The sequence below is a fragment of the Molothrus ater genome, chromosome 20 (genome assembly GCF_012460135.2).
Source record: "Molothrus ater isolate BHLD 08-10-18 breed brown headed cowbird chromosome 20, BPBGC_Mater_1.1, whole genome shotgun sequence".
Classification (NCBI taxonomy): Eukaryota; Metazoa; Chordata; class Aves; order Passeriformes; family Icteridae; genus Molothrus; species Molothrus ater.
Window position 1 is genome coordinate 1,355,106 of NC_050497.2, and position 19,035 is coordinate 1,374,140.

At 57.0% G+C, this 19,035-nt stretch overlaps 3 protein-coding genes across 4 annotated transcripts; all 3 read left to right on the top strand.

Annotated features, from left to right (window-relative positions):
• Positions 1-4,168: 4,168 nt before the first annotated feature.
• POLE3 (DNA polymerase epsilon 3, accessory subunit) lies at positions 4,169-7,918 on the top strand. Of its 2 annotated transcripts, none has more exons than XM_036394212.2 (5): positions 4,169-4,205; positions 4,376-4,451; positions 5,070-5,155; positions 5,818-5,936; positions 6,409-7,918. In XM_036394212.2, exons 2-5 carry the CDS (start codon positions 4,386-4,388, stop codon positions 6,567-6,569), a joined length of 432 nt encoding a protein of 143 aa, XP_036250105.1. In that variant the 5' UTR covers positions 4,169-4,205; positions 4,376-4,385; the 3' UTR covers positions 6,570-7,918. The 2 variants fall into 2 exon arrangements, 1 of the variants encoding a protein (XP_036250105.1); XR_004981267.2 differs by lacking the exons at positions 4,169-4,205; positions 4,376-4,451 and adding exons at positions 4,525-4,735; positions 6,048-6,290 and having other exon boundaries at positions 6,409-6,523.
• A 1,112-nt stretch (positions 7,919-9,030) lies between these two features.
• On the top strand, positions 9,031-16,812 carry ALAD (aminolevulinate dehydratase). Its single transcript, XM_036394172.2, has 12 exons — positions 9,031-9,088; positions 12,313-12,454; positions 12,617-12,667; positions 13,369-13,465; positions 13,798-13,933; positions 14,351-14,434; positions 14,564-14,652; positions 14,943-14,998; positions 15,645-15,732; positions 16,250-16,336; positions 16,466-16,595; positions 16,675-16,812. Exons 2-12 carry the CDS (start codon positions 12,342-12,344, stop codon positions 16,746-16,748), a joined length of 1,005 nt encoding a protein of 334 aa, XP_036250065.1. The 5' UTR covers positions 9,031-9,088; positions 12,313-12,341; the 3' UTR covers positions 16,749-16,812.
• A 68-nt stretch (positions 16,813-16,880) lies between these two features.
• On the top strand, positions 16,881-18,268 carry HDHD3 (haloacid dehalogenase like hydrolase domain containing 3). Its single transcript, XM_036394173.1, has one exon. The coding sequence runs from the start codon at positions 17,398-17,400 to the stop codon at positions 18,112-18,114; it is 717 nt and encodes a 238-aa protein (XP_036250066.1). The 5' UTR covers positions 16,881-17,397; the 3' UTR covers positions 18,115-18,268.
• The last annotated feature ends 767 nt before the right edge of the window (positions 18,269-19,035 follow it).

Below are 19,035 nucleotides of genomic sequence, written 5' to 3' on the forward strand. Positions count from 1 at the left end.
CTGGAAACAATTCAGGTGTTCCACAATGACTGTTCTACATTGGAATAATCTGTATTTTTGTATTAATATTTTTTTCTTTGGCCATGATGATACTGAAGTGTCATTTTCACAGAAGTCAAGTGAGATTCAAGCCCCTCTGTACTAACAGTGGATTCTGAGGAGTACAAACACTCCTGGGTAAGCTCTGTGCCTGCAGCTAAACCATAAATGTCACATTTTTGTGCAATTTTGTGAAAAACAAGCAGGCTAAGAGTGACCACCCTCACTGCAGGCTTAAAACTCCCAGTGTTCATCTCCTGACATCAGTGCAGAGTCATTGAACAGAATCCACAGTCTGTTCAATGACTCTGCACTGATGTCAGGAGATGAACACTGGGAGTTTCTGTGGTCCAACGTGGAAGGGACCTTAAAGATCCTCTCATCCCACCCCTGCCATGGCAGGGACACCTCCCACTGTCCCAGGTGCTTCCAGCCCTGTCCAGCCTGGCCTTGGGCACTGCCAGGGATCCAGGGGCAGCCCCAGCTGCTCTGGGCACCCTGTGCCAGGGCCTGCCCACCCTGCCAGGGTGTTTTCTTAATATCTAATTCAAAGCATTTAAATCTAAATCTGTTATAGCCATTCCCTGAGGTACAGAAGGACAATATTGTCCCATGGTTTTGCTTTCCCACTCAGGCTGAGCTGAGCTGCTGCTCCTCTGTCACTGTATTTATACCTGTGCTACATGCAACAACTTTTTTGTTCCAGTGTAAAATGTGACTCACAGCAGTAAACTTGAGCACTGCATGCTCAACATCTTCTGTGTTTTACACATGACAGTGAAACAAGACTAGAAAGCTGATTTAATACAAAGGCTCTGGACCTACTGGATGTAAGGCCAGGATGGCTGCCCCTGGATCCCTGGAAGTGTCCCAGGCCAGGCTGGACAGGGCTTGGAGCAGCCTGGGACAGTGGGAGATGTCCCTGACACAGAATGGGCTGTAATGTCCCTTCCTGGGATTCAATGTACCAACCTCCAGACATTGTCATTAAAAACAGAGACACACCAGGGACCAGGGAGGAGAGGCTGCTGTGTCCAGAGGACACACAGAGCTGGATGAATGGGGCAGCTTTGGGCTGAATCCCTGGATTTGGGCAGCCCCATTCCTGGCTCTGCTCCATCCCACCCTTTCCCCAGGCAGTCCCACACCACCACCTCACTTGGTTCTCAGTTCATGGACAAAAACACCTCATGCTCTAAAAAACAGAAACCAAAATGAGCAGCAGTGGCTCCCAAGGGCTCCAACAGCTTTGAGCCACCCCCCTGTGTGGCATTCACATTCTCTGAAAAAATTCCTTTGTCCAGGATTTTTCTCCTGAGAAGTTGAGAAGCCTCAGAGAAAAGGAAAACAATTCTGATCTCATTTGCTTCTCCTGTGCTGTGCTCATGTGGAATGTGTTTGGAGATTGTTAACCCACAGGTGATTGTTCCACTGCATTCTGCTGGGAGTTGTTTTCACTCTTTGGCCAATCAGGGCCAAGCTGTGTCAGGACTCTGGAAAGAGTCAGGAGTTTTCATTATTGTCTTTTTAGCATTCTGTAAGTATCCCTTCTGTATTCTTTAGTATAGTTAGTATTCTTTAATATAAAATAGTATATTCTTTAATATAATATAGTATTACATATTATATAATTATATTAATATATTATATTTAAAATATATTATATTGAATATGTTCTTTAATGTAATATAGTATTATAAAGTAATAAATTAGCCTTCTGAGAACATGGAGTCAGATGCATCATTCCTGCCTTAGTTGGGGCATTCCCAACAAATACAAAACCCCTGTGCAGGATCCGAGTCTGCCATGGGCACTGTCACAAAAGCTCAGTGTGCCACAGTCACTGTCACAGCAGCCTCAGTGTGCCACGGTCACTGTCACAGCAGCTCAGTGTGCCACGGTCACTGTCACAGCAGCCTCAGTGTGCCACGGTCACTGTCACAGCAGCTCAGTGTGCCACAGTCACTGTCACAGCAGCCTCAGTGTGCCACGGTCACTGTCACAGCAGCTCAGTGTGCCACAGTCACTGTCACAGCAGCCTCAGTGTGCCACAGTCACTGTCACAGCAGCTCAGTGTGCCACAGTCACTGTCACAGCAGCTCAGTCTGCCATGGGCACTGTCACAGCAGCTCAGTGTGCCACGGTCACTGTCACAGCAGCTCAGTGTGCCACGGTCACTGTCACAGCAGCCTCAATGTGCCATGGGCACTGTCACAGCAGCTCAGTATGCCACGGTCACTGTCACAGCAGCCTCAGTGTGCCATGGTCACTATCACAGCCAATCTGCCCCCTGTGAATGCCCCTCCCCAGTGCCAGCACTGCCACACCTGCCCAGGGACACCCAGCAGTCAGGGTTGACAACAGAGCACACGGAAAGGAGCTAAAACCAAAACTTACACAGTTTGTACAGCAGGGATGGAGTTCATTAATCCAGTGGAACTGGAGCAGGGGCTCACACAGGCCTGGCCCAGGTGTGCTCAGTGTGTGCTTCCACAGCACAGCCTTATGTCCACCACTGTGACCTTCACCTGGGCTCACAAGCTTCTGTCAACTCTCCCTGCAACAGAAACACTGCCCTTGATAACAGGAAATTCCCATTTTCCATGGAAAAGAGCTCTGCTGTCAATCACTGCTCACTATTTCAAGTATCACCCCAACACAGCACCTTACTAATCTGCTTTCTTGCACTCTGAGCTTTAATTTAATTTAATTACCGGGTCAGGTTATCAATAGGGATAAAGTCCTGTGGAATTACAGGGTTTAGACCAGGCTTGGGGTCAGTGGGGCAGGGATGGAGGAGCTCACACAGCAACAAGGGAAGAGGCCAGACACCACTGTGGGGTAAAATAGCTGTTATTTCTATTGGAAATTATGTAACTTTCCTAACTAATTGTTTTAATTAATTGCAATCAGTGCTCACTTTCAGCTAGCACTATTTAAGTTTCTTCACATGCTCTTACAATTACTTTGATCACTAAATAACCAAAACCTCATTTGCTAAAAGTAACCCTGCCAAGCTTCAATAAACAAAGGCAAAGGGAGTTGGAGATTGGACATCTGGGATCTCAAATTTATGACCCTTCAAGGGTGTTGAAGCAAGCAGAAAATGTGGAGGAGATTAAGGCCTGGAAAGCTGGAGATTCCCTGACTGAGAAAAAGATTATAAAAGTAATAAAGTATGTGGACCAGATTAGCATGAAGAGTGAGAAATTAACAACCAAGAGCAGATAGAACAGTAAGTAATGAAGAGAATTATGTAACCTAGAGCCAATGAACGTTAATTTGTTTGCTAAAAATGCATAAATAAGTGGAAAAGTTTTGTATCTGCATCCATGCAGAGGCTGGAGCTTTGTCAGCCACACACTCTTGGCTGAGGATGCAGTAATGCCTTACTAACAGTGTCACACAGCCTTAGAGGGAGCCTTACTGATCCCAAGCACTTTGGGGGACCTTGGGAACAATTCCACAGGCACCAGCTCTGTCCCAGGGCTGCACCAGCTCCCCCTCCCAGGCTGTGCCTGTGCCTGGCCCTGCTCCCAGCCCTGACAGCCCCTCAGCAACCCCCAGTGACAGCAGTGTGACCACCTGAGCCTGTCTCCGCACCTGAACCTGTCCTGTACCTACACTTGAATCTGTCCTTGTCCCTTCACCTACACCTGAGCCTGTCCCCGCACCTGAACCTGTCCTGTACCTACACTTGAATCTGTCCTTGTCCCTTCACCTATACCTGAACCTGTCCTTGTCCCTTCACCTACACCTGAGCCTGTCCCCGCACCTGAACCTGTCCTGTACCTACACCTGAATCTGTCCTTGTCCCTTCACCTACACCTGAACCTGTCCCTGTCCCTTCACCTATAGCTGAACCTATCCCTGCACCTGTTTCTGTCCCCTCACCATCACCTGGCCTTACACCTACACTTGTCCCTACACCTTTAGCTATGTCTGTCCCTATCCCTGCCCTTATCCTGTTCCTATGCCTGCCTCTCCTTCTTTTCCTTTCCCTTTCCTTTCCCTTTCCTTTCCCTTTCCTTTTCCTTTCCTTTTCCTTTCCCTTTCCCGTCCCACTCCTGTTGCCGCCCCTCAGGCGCCGCCGCCATTTCCCGCCGTGTGGGCAGGGCCGCGGTGCGCGCCGGGAGCGGGCGGGGCGGCGGCGGAGCGCGGGCTGGGTACGGCCGGGCCGGGCCGGGCCGGGATCGCCGTGTCCTGAGGGGATTCCCCCTGTCCTGAGGGGACCCCGCCGTGTCCCACCGCGATCCCCCTGTTCTGAGGGAATCCTGCCGTGTCCCGCCGGGATCCCGCCCATCCCCGCGCCCCTGACGCCGTGTTTGCCTTGCAGGAGGCCCAGGATGGCGGAGAGACCGGAGGACCTGAACCTGCCCAACGCCGTCATCACCCGCATCATCAAGGAGGCGGTGGGTGCCGGGCCCCGCGGTCCAGCGGAGCCCCGGGAGATCCCGGCCCCGGGAGGCCCCGGCCCCGGCCCGTGCTGTGTCCCCGCCCGCGGGGCTCTGCCCTGGGCTGTCCCCCTCGGGCACCGGGGCTGCGGCCCCCTCACTGCAGCGTCCCAGGGGATGCAGCTGCACCGGTGCAGCTCACAGCAGCCCAGCTCCCACGGTGGCACTGTGCGAACCAGGCCCCCCCAAAACTTCAGCACACACGTCCGTGTCTATATAAAGATCCAGAATAATTCCCAGTGGTTAGTTTAGTTTGTTTAGTTTGGAGCTGTGAGGTGTTGCTGGGTGGATCTGGGCCTGGCACGTATGTCAGGAGCTGGGCAGTCACAGGATGAGTTACCTGCAGACGGTGGCCAGACCCCAAATTCCAGTCACTGGGTTCTGCTCAGCTCTGCCTTTGGGGACACATTCCTACTGCCCTGGGCTTCCAGTGGGAGCAGAGCTCCTGTGTCAGCAACCCCAGAGCAGTTCCCAGTTCTTCTGAGCCCTCTGAGTGCCTTAACATGCTGACACTTGAATTATGTGAGTTTAAGTCGTTTTTAGCAGCTGCTGATAAAAGTTGTATTTGTTTTTCAGCTTCCTGATGGAGTCAATATTTCCAAAGAAGCCCGGAGCGCGATCTCCCGAGCAGCGAGTGTGTTTGTGCTCTATGCAACCTCATGGTAAGGACTTGGTGCAGCAGTCACTGGGGCACTTGATTGATAATTCATCTCTGCTGGCCTGGGGACTCTTTCCCAGTGTTGGTTTTCTGTATTGCCTGTTTATATAAATAAACCAGTCTGCCAGGCTGCAACAGGTGAGTTTGGACTGCCCAGAGCAGCCCATGGGAAGGTAGCTGGGCTCTGGACACAGCCACACCCCAAAAAGAGGAGTCCCAAACTGCCATTAACCTTAGAGCGTGGCTGCACAGCCTTCCTGGCAAAGGCAGGGGCACTTGACTCACTGTCAGGCTCTTCATCATGAAGCTGTGTTAGGGCAAGAGCTGTCACAGAGGACACAGTCACATTTTGGGGTGGCTCGGCATATTCTCTGCAGGCAGTCACTTCTCTAGTGTCAGGTGCTTCTAGGGCTGTGTGGAACTGTCACAGCCAAGGTTCAGGCTTTCTCCTTCTCCTGTTCATAGAAAAGGTCTGTGCAAGCAGAAACTAACACTGTGGGAAAGCACAGACAGCCAGTGTAAACAAAAATGTCTCAAACCTCCTTTAGTAAATGATAAAAAATCTCTAAATGTTTTGGAGATGGCTTTTCTATGTGCTTATGACTTTAATAAACAAGATGGAATTGCTAACAGTTCCCAATTCCCTCTCATTTTGGTTCTGCCTAGTGCAAATAACTTTGCCATGAAGGGGAAGAGGAAAACCCTGAATGCTGGGGATGTGCTCTCTGCCATGGAGGAGATGGAGTTCCAGAGATTCGTGGCCCCTCTGAAGGAATCCCTGGAAGGTACCGTGCTCCGTGGGTGTCCAGGGACTCTGAGAGGCACTGAGTCCTGCTTTCCTCCAACCTGGACAAGCAACACTTATTGCCTGTCTTGTTTCTCTTCTCTTTGCCCAGCATCCTACTCTGCAGTTTGCCTGGGGAGTAACTAATGTGCACCTTAACGGGACTGGGATAACATTATTGCACAACTGATGAGGATTGAGAAAGTCTCATCTGCTCTCACTCCCCTATTATGTTATCTAAGGAAAGCCGTAGGTGCTGCCTGTAAATGTGACCTCCTGCATCCTTTTCAGCATTTTTCTGCTGAAATTTAACCTGATTTCCTATGGAGCTGCTCAGCACAGCTCAGCTCGTAGGGTGAGTTGTGCTCTGAGTTCCCTGCTCCCCTCCAAAGCCGGGAGAGCAAGTGGATGTTGGACCTCAGCCACTGACCTGTCTGTGCCAGAGCCAAGCCCTCACTGTTCCTCTCCTCCAGTTTACAGGCGGGAGCAGAAAGGAAAGAAAGAGGCCAGGAAAGATAAAGACAAGAAGGCAGACTCGGAGGAGCAAGATAAGAGCCGAGAGGAGGACAATGATGACGATGATGAAAGGATGGACGAGGAAGAGCAAAACGATGAGGAAGAGGTGGACAACTGAGCTGGCTCGTGGGCAGGGGCTGGGGTGTGCTCAGAGGGATGTAAATGCTGTAAATCGACCTTGCTGCATGCCCTCGAGTATCCATTAGAGCATTGTACTGCCCCTCTGTGGCCTGTCCCTTTTGTTATTTGTACATAAAGGACTGTGCTGAAGCTTTTCTGTGCCAGCGTGGCTCCTCCCTGTGCCTGGGGGGCTTTGGCCCTCCCCAGGCTCTGGGCAGGCACTCTGCTGGGCTGGCTCTGAAGGAGAGGAAAAAAGCACTGATGGGTGCTCAGTGCAGAAACTGGCCAGGAGAACACGAGACTCTTGAAGATGAGGGGCTGAATCCATTCACAGGTCACTTCTGGGGTGTAGGATGTAGGTGATGATGTCCAGAGGCTTGGGAGCTGCACATTGAAGCTTTTGATCCAGTTGAGTTGTTTTTTTCCCTTTGTTTCCTTGCATCCTGGCTGTGCCTTCTCTCCCTGCTGTACTGTGAGTGACACTGTGTCCTCCAGCCTCAGCAGCAGCACAGGGTGGCTCTACAGGGACCATGAGTTCACTCACTGACTCACCCAAACTAACCCAAATCTGAAAAACACACAGTGCTGACGGGGCAAACTGTACACTGACAGTGTCTTTGAGAGACAAAGAGGAGACTGATTCAAAATCTGGAGCACAAGGAGGGCTCAGATGAGGAGCAGGGCTGAAAACAGGTGGCTTTGTGCAGTGCTGGGGGTGACAGGTCAGTGTCACACCAGGGTCTGGTGGTCTCAGCAGCAGCAAGCTGAAATGTGCTAGAACAGAGTGGTGAACTGTGGTTGTCTTTTCCCCTTTTCCCAGTGGGGATGGGCTAATTCCATCCAGGTCCCTCTGGAGCCTTCGCTGGTCATCCCAGGGATGCCTCTGGGAGGGCAGCAGGGCAGGGTGTGCCCACCCAGGGGGCCCATGTGGTTTCACAAAAGGCTCCTGCAAGAAGGAAGGGTTGAGAGAAGCTCTTGGTATCCCTTGTGCTAGTGTAGGTTTGTGCTTTTCCACTTGAACTCGTAGTTCTAATGCCTTTCTCCCTCAGAAAGTTTTAGATACATTTAAAACCCCCAGGTTTTGATGATGTGCAGTTTTAAAATAGCACTTGTGAGGATTCCTGGATCCTTTCCACCAAAAAATGGTGGCAGCTCCCCACAAGAACCACTCTGCCTTCCTGCTTTTCTGGCTCGCTGGATTTTCACACGCACACAAGCCCAGCTTCTGAAAAGAACTGAACCAACACCGATTTTCTGCTGTCTAGTTTCTGCTGGCATTCAGTCAGGCTGTGGGAAGCCTGAGCTGATGATGTGTTCCTCACATGTCTGATAAACACCCACCTTCCAGCTCTTTTCCTCTCTTTTTTTTTTCTCTTCAGCACATATCTGGGGTGCATATTCTGGAAGGGAATGAGATCTAAATAAAAGCCAGATTTTTTTTTTTTTTTACAGAAATGGGAGTCTCGTATTTTGGTCAGTTATAAAATGAGCAGGTTGTGGTTGCATAAGTGGGATGGGAGCAGGAAATGCTCTGGAAAATGGTTTCTGGAGTAGCTGGCATGGAGGAAGATGAGGGGAGGATGAAGGCTGCTGCAGCCCGGCCTCAGTGTGAGAGGAGGGAGGGACTGTGGAAAGAAGGAGGGGACTTCCAGGTCACTGATGTTTGCTGGGGGAAGGAGCTGTCAACTCAGCCCCAGGGAGGTTCCAGGCTGGGGGGAAGATCCAGGATCTGGATCCAGGGTTTCTGCACTGGAGCGAGCCAGGGAATGATGCTTTGGTGGGAGAGCTGCAGAATTCCTGCACTAAACCTGATCCTGGCATCTGCCCTGCTCTGAGGGACCAAGGCAGGGGTCTGGGTTTCCCTCAGCACCCCAAAGCCCAGCTCCAGGTGCCTCTGCAGCACCCCAAACCCTGCACCACACCACCACAGCCTCTCAGCCATGCTCCTTAGACCAAACCCTCACAGCAGCCCAGTGCCCTGTCCCAGCCACTCCAGAATCCTAAAACCTGGCTCCAGGTCCTCCCACAGCACCCTAGAACTGGACTGCATAGACCTCCAGCCCCCCAAAACCCTGCTCCATATCCCCCTCAGCACTCAAAACCTGGCTCTGGGTCCTGCACGACCCCAGAGCTTTGCTCCAGCCCCCATGAACCCCTAAAACCTGCCTTCTGCCCCCCCATCATCCCAAAAGCCCTAGTCCATGCCCCCCAGAACCCCCAAACCTGGCTCTGAGTCCCCCTGCAGCACCCCGGGACTGGATTGCTTGGCCCCAGCACCCAGAGCTGCCCTCGCAGCACCCCGAGGCCGTGCCCCGTGTCCCCCCCGGGCCCATCCCTGCCGCAGACCCCAAATCCCGGCTCCGCCACCGCCCCCGTTCCCCCGCGCCGCCTTTCCCGCGCTCCGCCGGGAGCGACACTTCCCGCCAGCCCCTCCGCGGGGGCGGGGCTATGCTGATCGTGGGCGTGGTTATGCAAATCGCGGGCACTGTCGCACGGCCGGAGCGGACGCGCTGATCGGTGAGTGCCGGGACCGGGACCGGGAACCGGACCGGGAGCGGGGCTGGGAGCGGGCACCGGAGCTGGGGCCGGAGCGTCCGCCCCTTCTCCGCTCCCCGACCTCGGCCCCTTGCAGGGCTGCCGGGGAATGACTCCAGAGACGGGGCCTGGCCGCGCTTGGGTGCAGGCAGGAAGAGGAGCCCCGGGTAACGCAGGAAGGACAGCCCGGGTTTTGCTCAGTTTTGCTCCGTTTTTGCTCCATTTTTGCTCGGTAACCGTGGCAACGGCGGGGGACGCACCGAGCAGCGTGTGCTGCTGCGAGCTGGCGTCGGTCCTGAGTTCCCGCTTGCCCTGGGGTGCAATTCCAGACTCCTGAGCATCCTCATTCCCGTCCTGGAGCGGGAAACCTGCCCTAACAGCTTGACCTTCGTAGGTAGCTCATAATTAACCCTTTAATAGCTTGGCCTTCGTTAGTGGCTGTTAATTAACCCACAGCTCCGTTGTCTGCCTGGGGAGCTCCACTTTCCTAGAACACCCGGTCCGTCCCCAGCTGGGATTTTAGGAGCCCGCATGTCCCTGGGATTTAGCTAAATAATTGTGCTCACGTCTGAGGCCACGTGTGCTTGTGTGTCCTGAAATGCTGGGACACCTCTTGCTGCCAGGATGAGGCGAGACGAGGGAACGAACCCTCCCCGCTCGCGGGGGGCTGTCGGGAGCCGGAGCAGCGCCGGCTCTGCCTCCAGCCCGTGCCGAGCATTGTCCGCCCGGTGCCGAGGGCCGGCGTGTGCCGGGTTCTCCCGTTGGGAAGGCGCTTCCCGTCCCTCGAGAGCAGCGAGGCACCCGGGCAGTGCCGCGGGCACGGGCTGGGCACCGCTGCGGGTTCGGCTGCTGCGGCTTTGGGCCGGCCCCAGTGGAAGGAGCAAGGGTGAAGCCGCTCTGATGCCGACCTGTCCTTGAACTCCTCCGGCGTGCGCGGAGCAAAGAGCTTTAGAAAGTCAGCTTTGGGCCCGGAATGTTGGGGAAAGGTTAATTTGCTCTGCCCTGGCAGCCCCAGCCCAGGGTGGTGCAATGTCCCCGTGGCCCTGCCCTCCTTCCCCGCTGCCCCCGGCTGTGCCCCCTCGGTCCCGCCGGGTGCCCTGCGTGGGCAGCAGCTCGTCCTGGACGTGAGGCTGGGAAGGAGGACCCGGCCCAGCAGCCCGGGACCCACCCGTGCCGCTCTTATCTCGGCACTGCAATCCCAGCCGGTGCCGTCTCCTCCTCCTCCAGAGCGCGGTTTCGGGAGCTGTGGCCTCTATCTGTCCCATCCAGTCAGGTGCCTCTGGTCCCACCCGGCCCCCTCCCCTCCCTCGGGTGGGATTAACTGTTTAAAGCATTTTTTGGATTCTCGAGGTGGGTTTTGTTCACTGAGCCCTTTGTTTGCCATTGCCGGGAGCCCTGCCTGGAGCCAGGCGCCTGCTGGAGCTGCCAGCTCCGGTTCACCCGAGGGCTGTCCCCTTCCCTGGAGCAAGGCCTGGGGCTGCAGCGTTCCAAGGGCTAAAAATGGCTTGCCAAGGGATGCCATGACGCTGCCAGGTTTCTGTCAGCTGCTCTGCATCCCCCACGAGCACCACCTGATTTTTTATTGGGGTTTTTATACATGTAAACCTCTAACCAAGAGGGGCCATTCTTCATCCCCAAGCAGAAGCAATTCCCTGGGGTATGAGAGGCTCGATTCCAGCCCTGGACTGAACACAATTCCCCTTTGTTCCAAGTGTCCTGTGCATTGGGCTGCTCTGACACAGTTTGGCTCCATATTAGAACATCTTAAGGGTCTTGAGTGTGTAAAATAGGTGAAACACTTCATGTTAAAGGTTTTCCAGAAGAACTGAGCCATCTCCCAGCTCTGTTACTGGCTGGTGTCGTGGGTGCCAGTGTAAAACTTTGTTCCCTGGATTCCGTGCTGGGAGCTGGAGCTGTGCCTCCAGGGGGACTCTGATCCCACTCTGTTCTCCAGAGAGAGTTTGGATGCAGGCTGGGGGTCAGAGAGGTTTCCTGCCTGGGGAATCTCTCCTGGGATGGACCAAGGCTGCTCCATCTCCCTAGGGAAGCCCTGCCCTGCCCAGGGCACTCACAGGAATCCACCTGCTCTTTCAGAATCCCATCTCAGCTCTGCTCCTGCCCACCTCCCTCAGGCTCAGCTCCCAAAGCCCCACACTCTTCAGCAGGAACTTTACTTTGTCTCCTAGGGCACCCGAGCCCCTCTGCACAGGGCATTCAGGGGATGTGGCCCTGTGTGAGCAGCCAGCAGTCCCTGGAGCTGCTCTGCACAAACAATCCCTTGTTGGGGTCATGCAGCTGCTGCTCTGCACTGCAGCCAAACACCTCATCCCAGGAGAGCTCCCTTCCCACGGCCCCTTCCATCACATCCACCAGCAGCCTGGTGGTGGGAATTGAGCCTCATGGAAATGTAATTCTTAATGGGCTGATCACAGAATTATTACTAGATCTGCTAAATAATAAAACATTGCTACAAAAGAAGCTTCAGCCATGATTAGCTGATGATTGAGCTGATGATCATTAGCTGATTCATAGCTAATGATTGATTTATGTCTGAGTTTTGTTACCTCTGAAATTAGTTTTACCCAACTCCAGCAGTAAGCAGCCACTGGAGTTGTTCACTGTGAGAGTTGTGTGAGAGCTTTAGAGCCCTGGATGGTCCTGTGCCTCTTTCCTCCAGTGCTCCTGGAGGTGCCCCTCTTCTGTAACTGCACCGTCACACTGCAGCCATAAATATGTAGTGCTACACAGAATCATAGAATGGTTTGGGTTGGAAGGGACCTTAAAGATCACACAGAACAGCTCTGTATCCTCTCCATACAAAACCACAATTTCTCAGCACTAAGGAAAAGTAAAATGAATGAAGAATGACCCTCTTGGGGCTCAGGGAAAGGAACCTGCAGAGGGTAAATGTGGTTCTGCTGGGGGAGGTTGTCAGTGGCTGGAAATGGGGGTTTCATACACAGAACTGGGAGGTTTGTGGGGAGGAGTCAGTGATACCCCTGTTAATGGGAAGGGCAGTGCTGTGACTGCTGATGGGGGTCCTGCAGCACCCCAGGGTGCCCAGGGTAGGTGGGGTGGAGCTGCCTGGGCTGCAGCTCATGGCCTGACAGGGTCAGTCCTGCAGGGGCTGCCTGGATCCCAGCCCCTCCTCACGTGTGTCAAGAGCAGCAGCTCACCAGGGTCCCTCTGTTTGTTGGGTGTTTCAGAGTCTCCTTCCCTGAGAGCAGAGCCCACCATGCAGGCAGACTCCGTTCTCCACAGTGGTTACTTCCACCCTGTGCTGCGCTCCTGGCAGTGCACGGCCACCGCCTTCGATGCCTCCAACCTCATCTACCCCATCTTTGTCACGTGAGTGAGCCCAGCTCTTGGGGCAGGGATGGACCTGGCTCAGGGGGTCTGGCTGGGCCCATCCCTGTACCCCCTGAGCTCCTAAATAGGTGCAGAGCTCCTGTGGACAAGTCTGGGAGAGAGGCTTCCTTCTCACGTCTCTGTCCCATCCTCCTCCCACAGTGACAGCCCTGATGCCGTGGAGCCAATTCCCAGCCTTCCTGGACAAGCCAGGTATGAATCCAGCCCCCCAGTCATTGCTGTGCTCTGTGTCTGGGGAGGGTTTATTTATGCCCTGAGCATGAGCCAGGGGGAGGCTTCCAACCCTCTGGTTCCTGCTTTGGAGATCCCCAGCACCAGGCAAAGTGGGAATGTTCATCTGCTAAGGGAGTGGAGGGAATCATGCAGGGAATGCTGGAAAAGTGTCAGTACTAGGAGGGACAGCACCAGGGGCTGGCTCTGTCCCAGAGCACTCCCAGGCTGTGTGGGCTGGGCACACAGGGAGGCTGGAACTGAACAGAGTTTCCAGCAGCAGCCAGAAAACCTCTGCAAGGACGTGGATTTTGGTCCTGTACTGGATCCCACTGGACTGGCAGCTCCCCTCTGCATCTGCTGCACGTTAGCAGGGCTTTGGGCAGGGGAGCTGTGATGGGAAAGGGGCTGGAGCTGCACCAGGGACACCAAGATAAGGGATCCAAGGGCAGGGTATGCCCATCTCTCCAGAGCAGTGTCCCTGCCGGGCAGACAGCGCTCCTGGAGCCCCAGATAAGGGCTCAGATTGTTCCTCCCAGTGTTCAGGCAACACCTCCCCTGTACCTCCAGCCACTGCCTGGAGATGCTGGATTGCTCCCAGGGCAGCAGCATCCCAGTCCCAGGGCAGCTCTCCCCACAGGGCAGGTCTGTGTGCCTGGCAGCTGCTGCCCTTTGCCCTGCAGGTATGGAGTGAACAAGCTGGAGGGAATGCTGCAGCCCCTTGTCGAAGACGGCCTCAAGTGTGTGCTCATCTTTGGGGTGCCCAGCAAGGTGCACAAGGTCAGTGCATGGGTGTGGGGGTGCTGGGAGAGCCACAGGGCTGTCAGAGCAATGTCAGAGCTGGGGGGGTCTCCTGATCAAACAGAAGCAGTTCAGGGTCTCTGCTGTGATATGATAGGATATTGCAGTGACACCCAGAAAGTCCCCAGAGCTCTGCAGGTGGCCCCAAAACCTGCCCTAGCTGCCCATCATCCTTTTCCCTCAGTGGGGTCCCACCATCCAGCCTTACAGGGTCCCACAGTTCAGGAAACGCTTCCTGGGCAGAGCTGCTGCCACAGAGGAGCCGGTGGGAAGTGTCAGCTGTGCATGCTGAGGTGTTTGTGTCCTCACAGGACGAGAGAGGCAGTGCTGCTGATGCCGAGGGCACTCCTGCCATCCAGGCCATCAGGAAGATCCACTCCACTTTCCCAGAGCTGCTGATTGCCTGTGATGTCTGCCTGTGCCCTTACACCTCACATGGGCACTGTGGTGAGCAGGGGCCTCTGAGCCTTCTCCTGCCTCTGGGAGCCTCTGGGATTTGCCATTTTCTGCTGAGGGTCTGGCCAGCTCCTGCTCCAAGACTTGGATTCCCTGTGCTGCTGCAGTTGAGCCTGGGTGACCTCTCCTGGGTTTTGAGCACAGGGTGGGAGGCACAGGTGGTTCAGACCCTCCCTCAGGCCCCTGAGTCTGAGCATCCCTCTGTGTTCCCCATCTCTGCCTTTCCTTCCCTGGAGCACTCACATGCTGTGTCCAGTCCCCAGCAGGCTCTTGGTCCTTATCCACCTCCCTGAACACATCAGGTTCCCCACTGCTGCTCTGAGCATCTCCTCAGCTTGTCCCCAGAGCCACACTGCCCCAGGGGACTGAGCTGTCCCTCCGCTGTGTAACCCCAGGTTTGTCTCCCAGGCATCCTGCGTGAGGATGGCACCATCCAGAACGAGCTCAGCTGCCAGCGCCTGGCCGAGGTGGCACTGGCTTATGCCAAAGCAGGTGGGGAGCCCTGGCAGTGACACCCCAGACTGGCTCTCAGAGCTGTCTCTCTCTGCTTTGGACAGATCCCAAAGCAGACTGGGCCTGGCTCTAACTGGGAGTGCTCCCCTGTGCTGTCTGTCCCTGCAGGCTGCCACATCGTGGCCCCCTCGGACATGATGGACGGGCGCATTGCAGCCATAAAGCAGGCACTGATCTCCAACGACCTGGGCAACAAGGTGAGCCAGGGCTTGTGTGTGCCACAGCCATGAGCCACCCCATGGGAGGCTCCAGCACAGCGGGACAGGGCAAGGGGCAGGAGGGGAAAAGCCCCCTTGGTGCCACGGGCATTGCCCTGCCTGGCACACACAGGAGGGGAATGTCCTTGGCTGGGGGGAATGCCCAGACATGGTGAGGTGCCAGATGTGTGGCAGGGGGAGGGTGAAGCTGTGGGAGGGAATCTCTCCTGTCCCAGCACTGGGACGTGGCCCTGAGCTCCCAGCCCTCACAGCCCCTCTCTGCCCTGCAGGTCTCGGTGATGAGCTACAGTGCCAAGTTTGCTTCGTGCTTCTATGGCCCCTTCAGGTGGGTCTGTCCCCCAGCCAGATGTGCCCAGCTGGGGCCAGGCTGGCTGGGAGTGCATTCCCAGGGAGTTATTTGGGAAAGGGGCTTGCCCAGAGCCTGGACTGCACATGGGGCACACTGGTCACTTTTCAGCACCCTACTCCTACTCCTCCATGCAAAAAGGACTTGCCCAGAAGAGGCTGGCTGGCAGCAAGGTCACTGAAGGGTGATCTTCCATCCCAACCCTTCACCTGCTCAGGTGCTGGTGGCAATGCAGGCAGAGGGAGCTGCCTGCAGCTTCCAGGAGCAGTCAGGAATCAGCAGTCAGTGCTGTCCCATAGGGTGACATCAAGGACAAGCCTCAGCTGAGTCAGCTGTTAGAACAGCCTGACCCTGGCATGGTATCCCCAAGGAATCGACCTTGGAAAAGAGCCTGACATAATTTTACCCAAATTCTGGGCATGAGGGGGCAGTGGGTGTTGAAACAGCTCCCAGGGCCAGCCTGGGCCTGTAGGACCTCCCAGAGCAATCCCTGGGTGCTGAACTGTGTTGGGAGTGCCCCCTTGCTCTGGCTCAGTGGCTCAGATGCTTGTCCTGGCCTGTCCTTGTGTTTCTGGAGCTGTAGGAGGTGGGAGGCAGGGGTTCCTCACCCTCTGCCCCTCTGCAGGGACGCGGCGCTGTCCAAACCTGCCTTTGGGGACCGGCGCTGTTACCAGCTGCCCCTGGGCGCCCGTGGGCTGGCCCTGCGCGCTGTGGTGAGTGTGGGGTGACTGTGGGCTGTGGGGGTACGGCTGTGGAGTGGGACCCTCAGTGGAGTGAATATGGGCTGTGGAGTGGGACACCCTCAGTGGGGTGACTGTAGGCTGTGGGATTATGTCTGTGGGGTGGGACACCCTCACATAGGGCCTGGGTGATCGCACCCCACAGGGCTTGGGGCGAGCAAGAGCTTGGGAGGCAAATGGTCAATGGTGTTCCCCTTCCATGAGCAAAAGAAACACCAGGCCTGGCAGAGCTGGTCCCAGTGTGTGCCCGAGGGCTGAGCACTGGGAGCTGTGCAGTTGCTGTCCCCATGCCCTGCTTGGCTCAGGTGTCAGGTGCAGGGACACGAAGCCATCAGCTCTCCCCAGGCACCATGTGTGTGGTGAGGGGAGCACCAGCCACCTTGGCCATGAGGGGCTCACAGCCTCCTGCGATCCCTCCTGGGGAAAACCACCACGGCTCCTAACTCCTGGGCAAAAACGAGCTGTTCTTGTCCCCACACTGCCATGGCAGGACCGGGACGTGCGGGAGGGCGCGGACACGCTGATGGTGAAGCCGGGGATGCCCTACCTGGATCTCGTGAGGGACATCAAGGCTCGGGTGAGGCCCTGCGGGGCAGGGAGGGCTCTGGTTGGGGGCTGTGGGTTCTGTGTGCGGGGAGGGCGCTGGAGCACCGGGGGTGTGCGGAGGGCAGGCTGGGCTGTCCCCAGCACTGACCCGCTCCCGCAGCACCCCACGCACCCGCTGGCTGTGTACCACGTCTCGGGGGAGTTCGCCATGCTGTGGCACGGGGCGCAGGCCGGCGCCTTCAGCCTGGAGGCGGCGGTGCAGGAGGCGATCACGGCCTTCAGGCGCGCAGGTGAGGCTGCGACCCCCGTGTCCCCCTCTCTATGCCCCGTGTGTCCCCGGGCTGGCTCCAGCGTCTCGTCTCTCCGCAGGGGCCGACATCATCATCACCTACTTCACACCGCAGCTGCTGCGCTGGCTGCGGGAGGCGGCGGGCCGGCAGTGAGCGCGGCCATTGCGGCCGGGGCGGGAATTCCGGGATGGGAGGGAATTCCGGTAGGGGCGGGTTCTCCGGGATGGGAGGGAATTCCGGTAGGGGCGGGTTCTCCAGTAGGGGTGGCCCTTCCGGGCAGCGGCGCAGGTGGGCCCCGGCACTGCGCGCCCCCCCAGCCCGCAGCCCCCGCGCACCGGGAGCTCGGCCCGGTGAGCGCCGGCACCGCCCCGCACCTCCGGGACCCGCGGGGACACCGCGAGCCTGCACCTGCGTTCCAGCGGTGCTCCCGCCCCCGACACCCCGGCTGTGTCCCCGGACGCCCTCCCCCGACACCCCGGCTGTGCCCCGGACGCCCTCCCCAGACTCCCTGGCCGTGCCCCTGACCCCCAGCCCGGGTGCAGCCCCGGTGTCCCAGTTCGCCCCGTCTGCGGCACCCACGTGGGGAGTGTCACTGCCCCGGCCTGGCAGACTTTGCCCCTGGCACTCGGAGCAGGGTTTGCCCTCCCTGCCGCCTCTCCGTGCTGACCCCAGAGGGGCCCTGAGCCCCGCCGGAGGGACACCAACGCTCGTACTGGGACGGACAAAAGGCCGGGGTGCCCGCAGCCCTCGGATGTGAGTGGCAGCGCGGGGCTCGGCGGTGTCCCCGGGCGCTGCCGAGGCCATGCTCAGGCTGCGCCTGCTGACGTGGGACGTGAAGGACACGCTGCTGCGGCTGCGGCAGCCCGTGGGCCAGAGCTACGCGGCCGAGGCTCGGGCCCAGGGGCTGCAGGTGCAGCCCGAGGCTCTGGGGCGCTCCTTCCGCGAGGTGTACGGAGCCCAGAGCCGGCGCTTCCCCAACTACGGCCACGGCCAGGGGCTCAGCTCCCGGCAGTGGTGGCTGGACGTTGTCAAACAGAGCTTCAGGCTCTCGGGCGTGCAGGATGAGGCAGCCCTGACGAAGCTGGCAGAGAAGCTTTACCGCGACTACTGCAGCTCCAACACCTGGGAGCTGCTGCCGGGAGCCGCCGAGACCCTGAGCCGGTGCCGCCAGCTCGGCTTCCGCATGGGAGTGGTGTCCAACTTCGACAGGCGGCTGGAAGCCATCCTCTCGCACTGCAACCTGCGGCACCACTTCGAGTTCGTGCTCACCTCCGAGGCCGCGGGCTTCGCCAAGCCGGACGGGAGGATCTTCGAGCAGGCGCTGCGGCTCGGCGGGGCCCGGCCCGAGCAGGCAGCTCACATCGGCGATGACTACAGCCGGGATTACCGGGCGGCCCGGGCCGCGGGCATGCACAGCTTCCTGCTGCGGGCGGCCGGGCAGGCCGAGGGGCCCGAGGTGCCCTCCGAGCACGTCCTGCCCACGCTCAGCCACCTCCTGGCTCGCATCGAGAAGGAGTAGCTGCGGTTCGGAGGGGTCCAGTGCTGCTGCCAGTGCTGAACTGTCCTGACCTGAGATTTCTTGCTGCCAGGTGGGCAGGGAAGAGCAGCAAGTCTGGGCTGCCCTATGGAGCAGGAGGAGTGTTCATGCAATAAAACATTTCTGATGCCCAGCAGTGGAGCAGATGTGTTTCATGGCTCTAAGAACACCACAGAAGGTCAGCTGTGGTGTTTTCCCCTAACAGGGCTGGGACTGGGTCACTGCAGAGGTTCATTCTGGCAGGAGATGGAGGCAGATACTGAGGTTTATCCCTTCTCACTCACCCCCAGGACAGGCCTAAACATCTCCCAGTGCAAGTGGTGGCCCTGCCCCAGGGAAGCTTTGCCCACACAGAGCACCCAGGACACCCCTGCCCAGGCCCTGCACCCTCAGTGTACCCCAGCTTTGCCACCTCACCAACATCCTCCCCAACAGCAGTAGGCAGGCAGGAGGTGCCTGCAGGTCTCCTGCTGTGGGCAAAACAGCCTGGAGCCAGGCAATTTCACTCAATGAATTGCCAATTAACAAACTTTACTGATTCGGGTAGTGAGAAATAAAGATGACCCTTTAAAGATGATTTTAAACCCCTTTCTCTGGCTCAACTCCTGGCCTACACCTCTTCTTCCTCCCTGCCTGCTGCCATCAGCTCCCCATGTTTGCACCATGTTACACTCAAACCCCACTGCCTTGGGACACTCAGTTTTGGTTTCTTTCTGCTGGTCTTTGCTTATTCCTCTGCCTGGACATGGCCACAGCCCCTCAGCAGTGCCCCTGTCCCAGCATGGTTCCCCCACAGGGGACAGCCCCCTGTGCTATCCCTGCCCTGCAGTGGGGTAGCTCCTTGCAGATGCGTCTCCAGCTGTGTCCCAGTCAGGGAATGCCAGAATCATTAAGGCTGGAAAA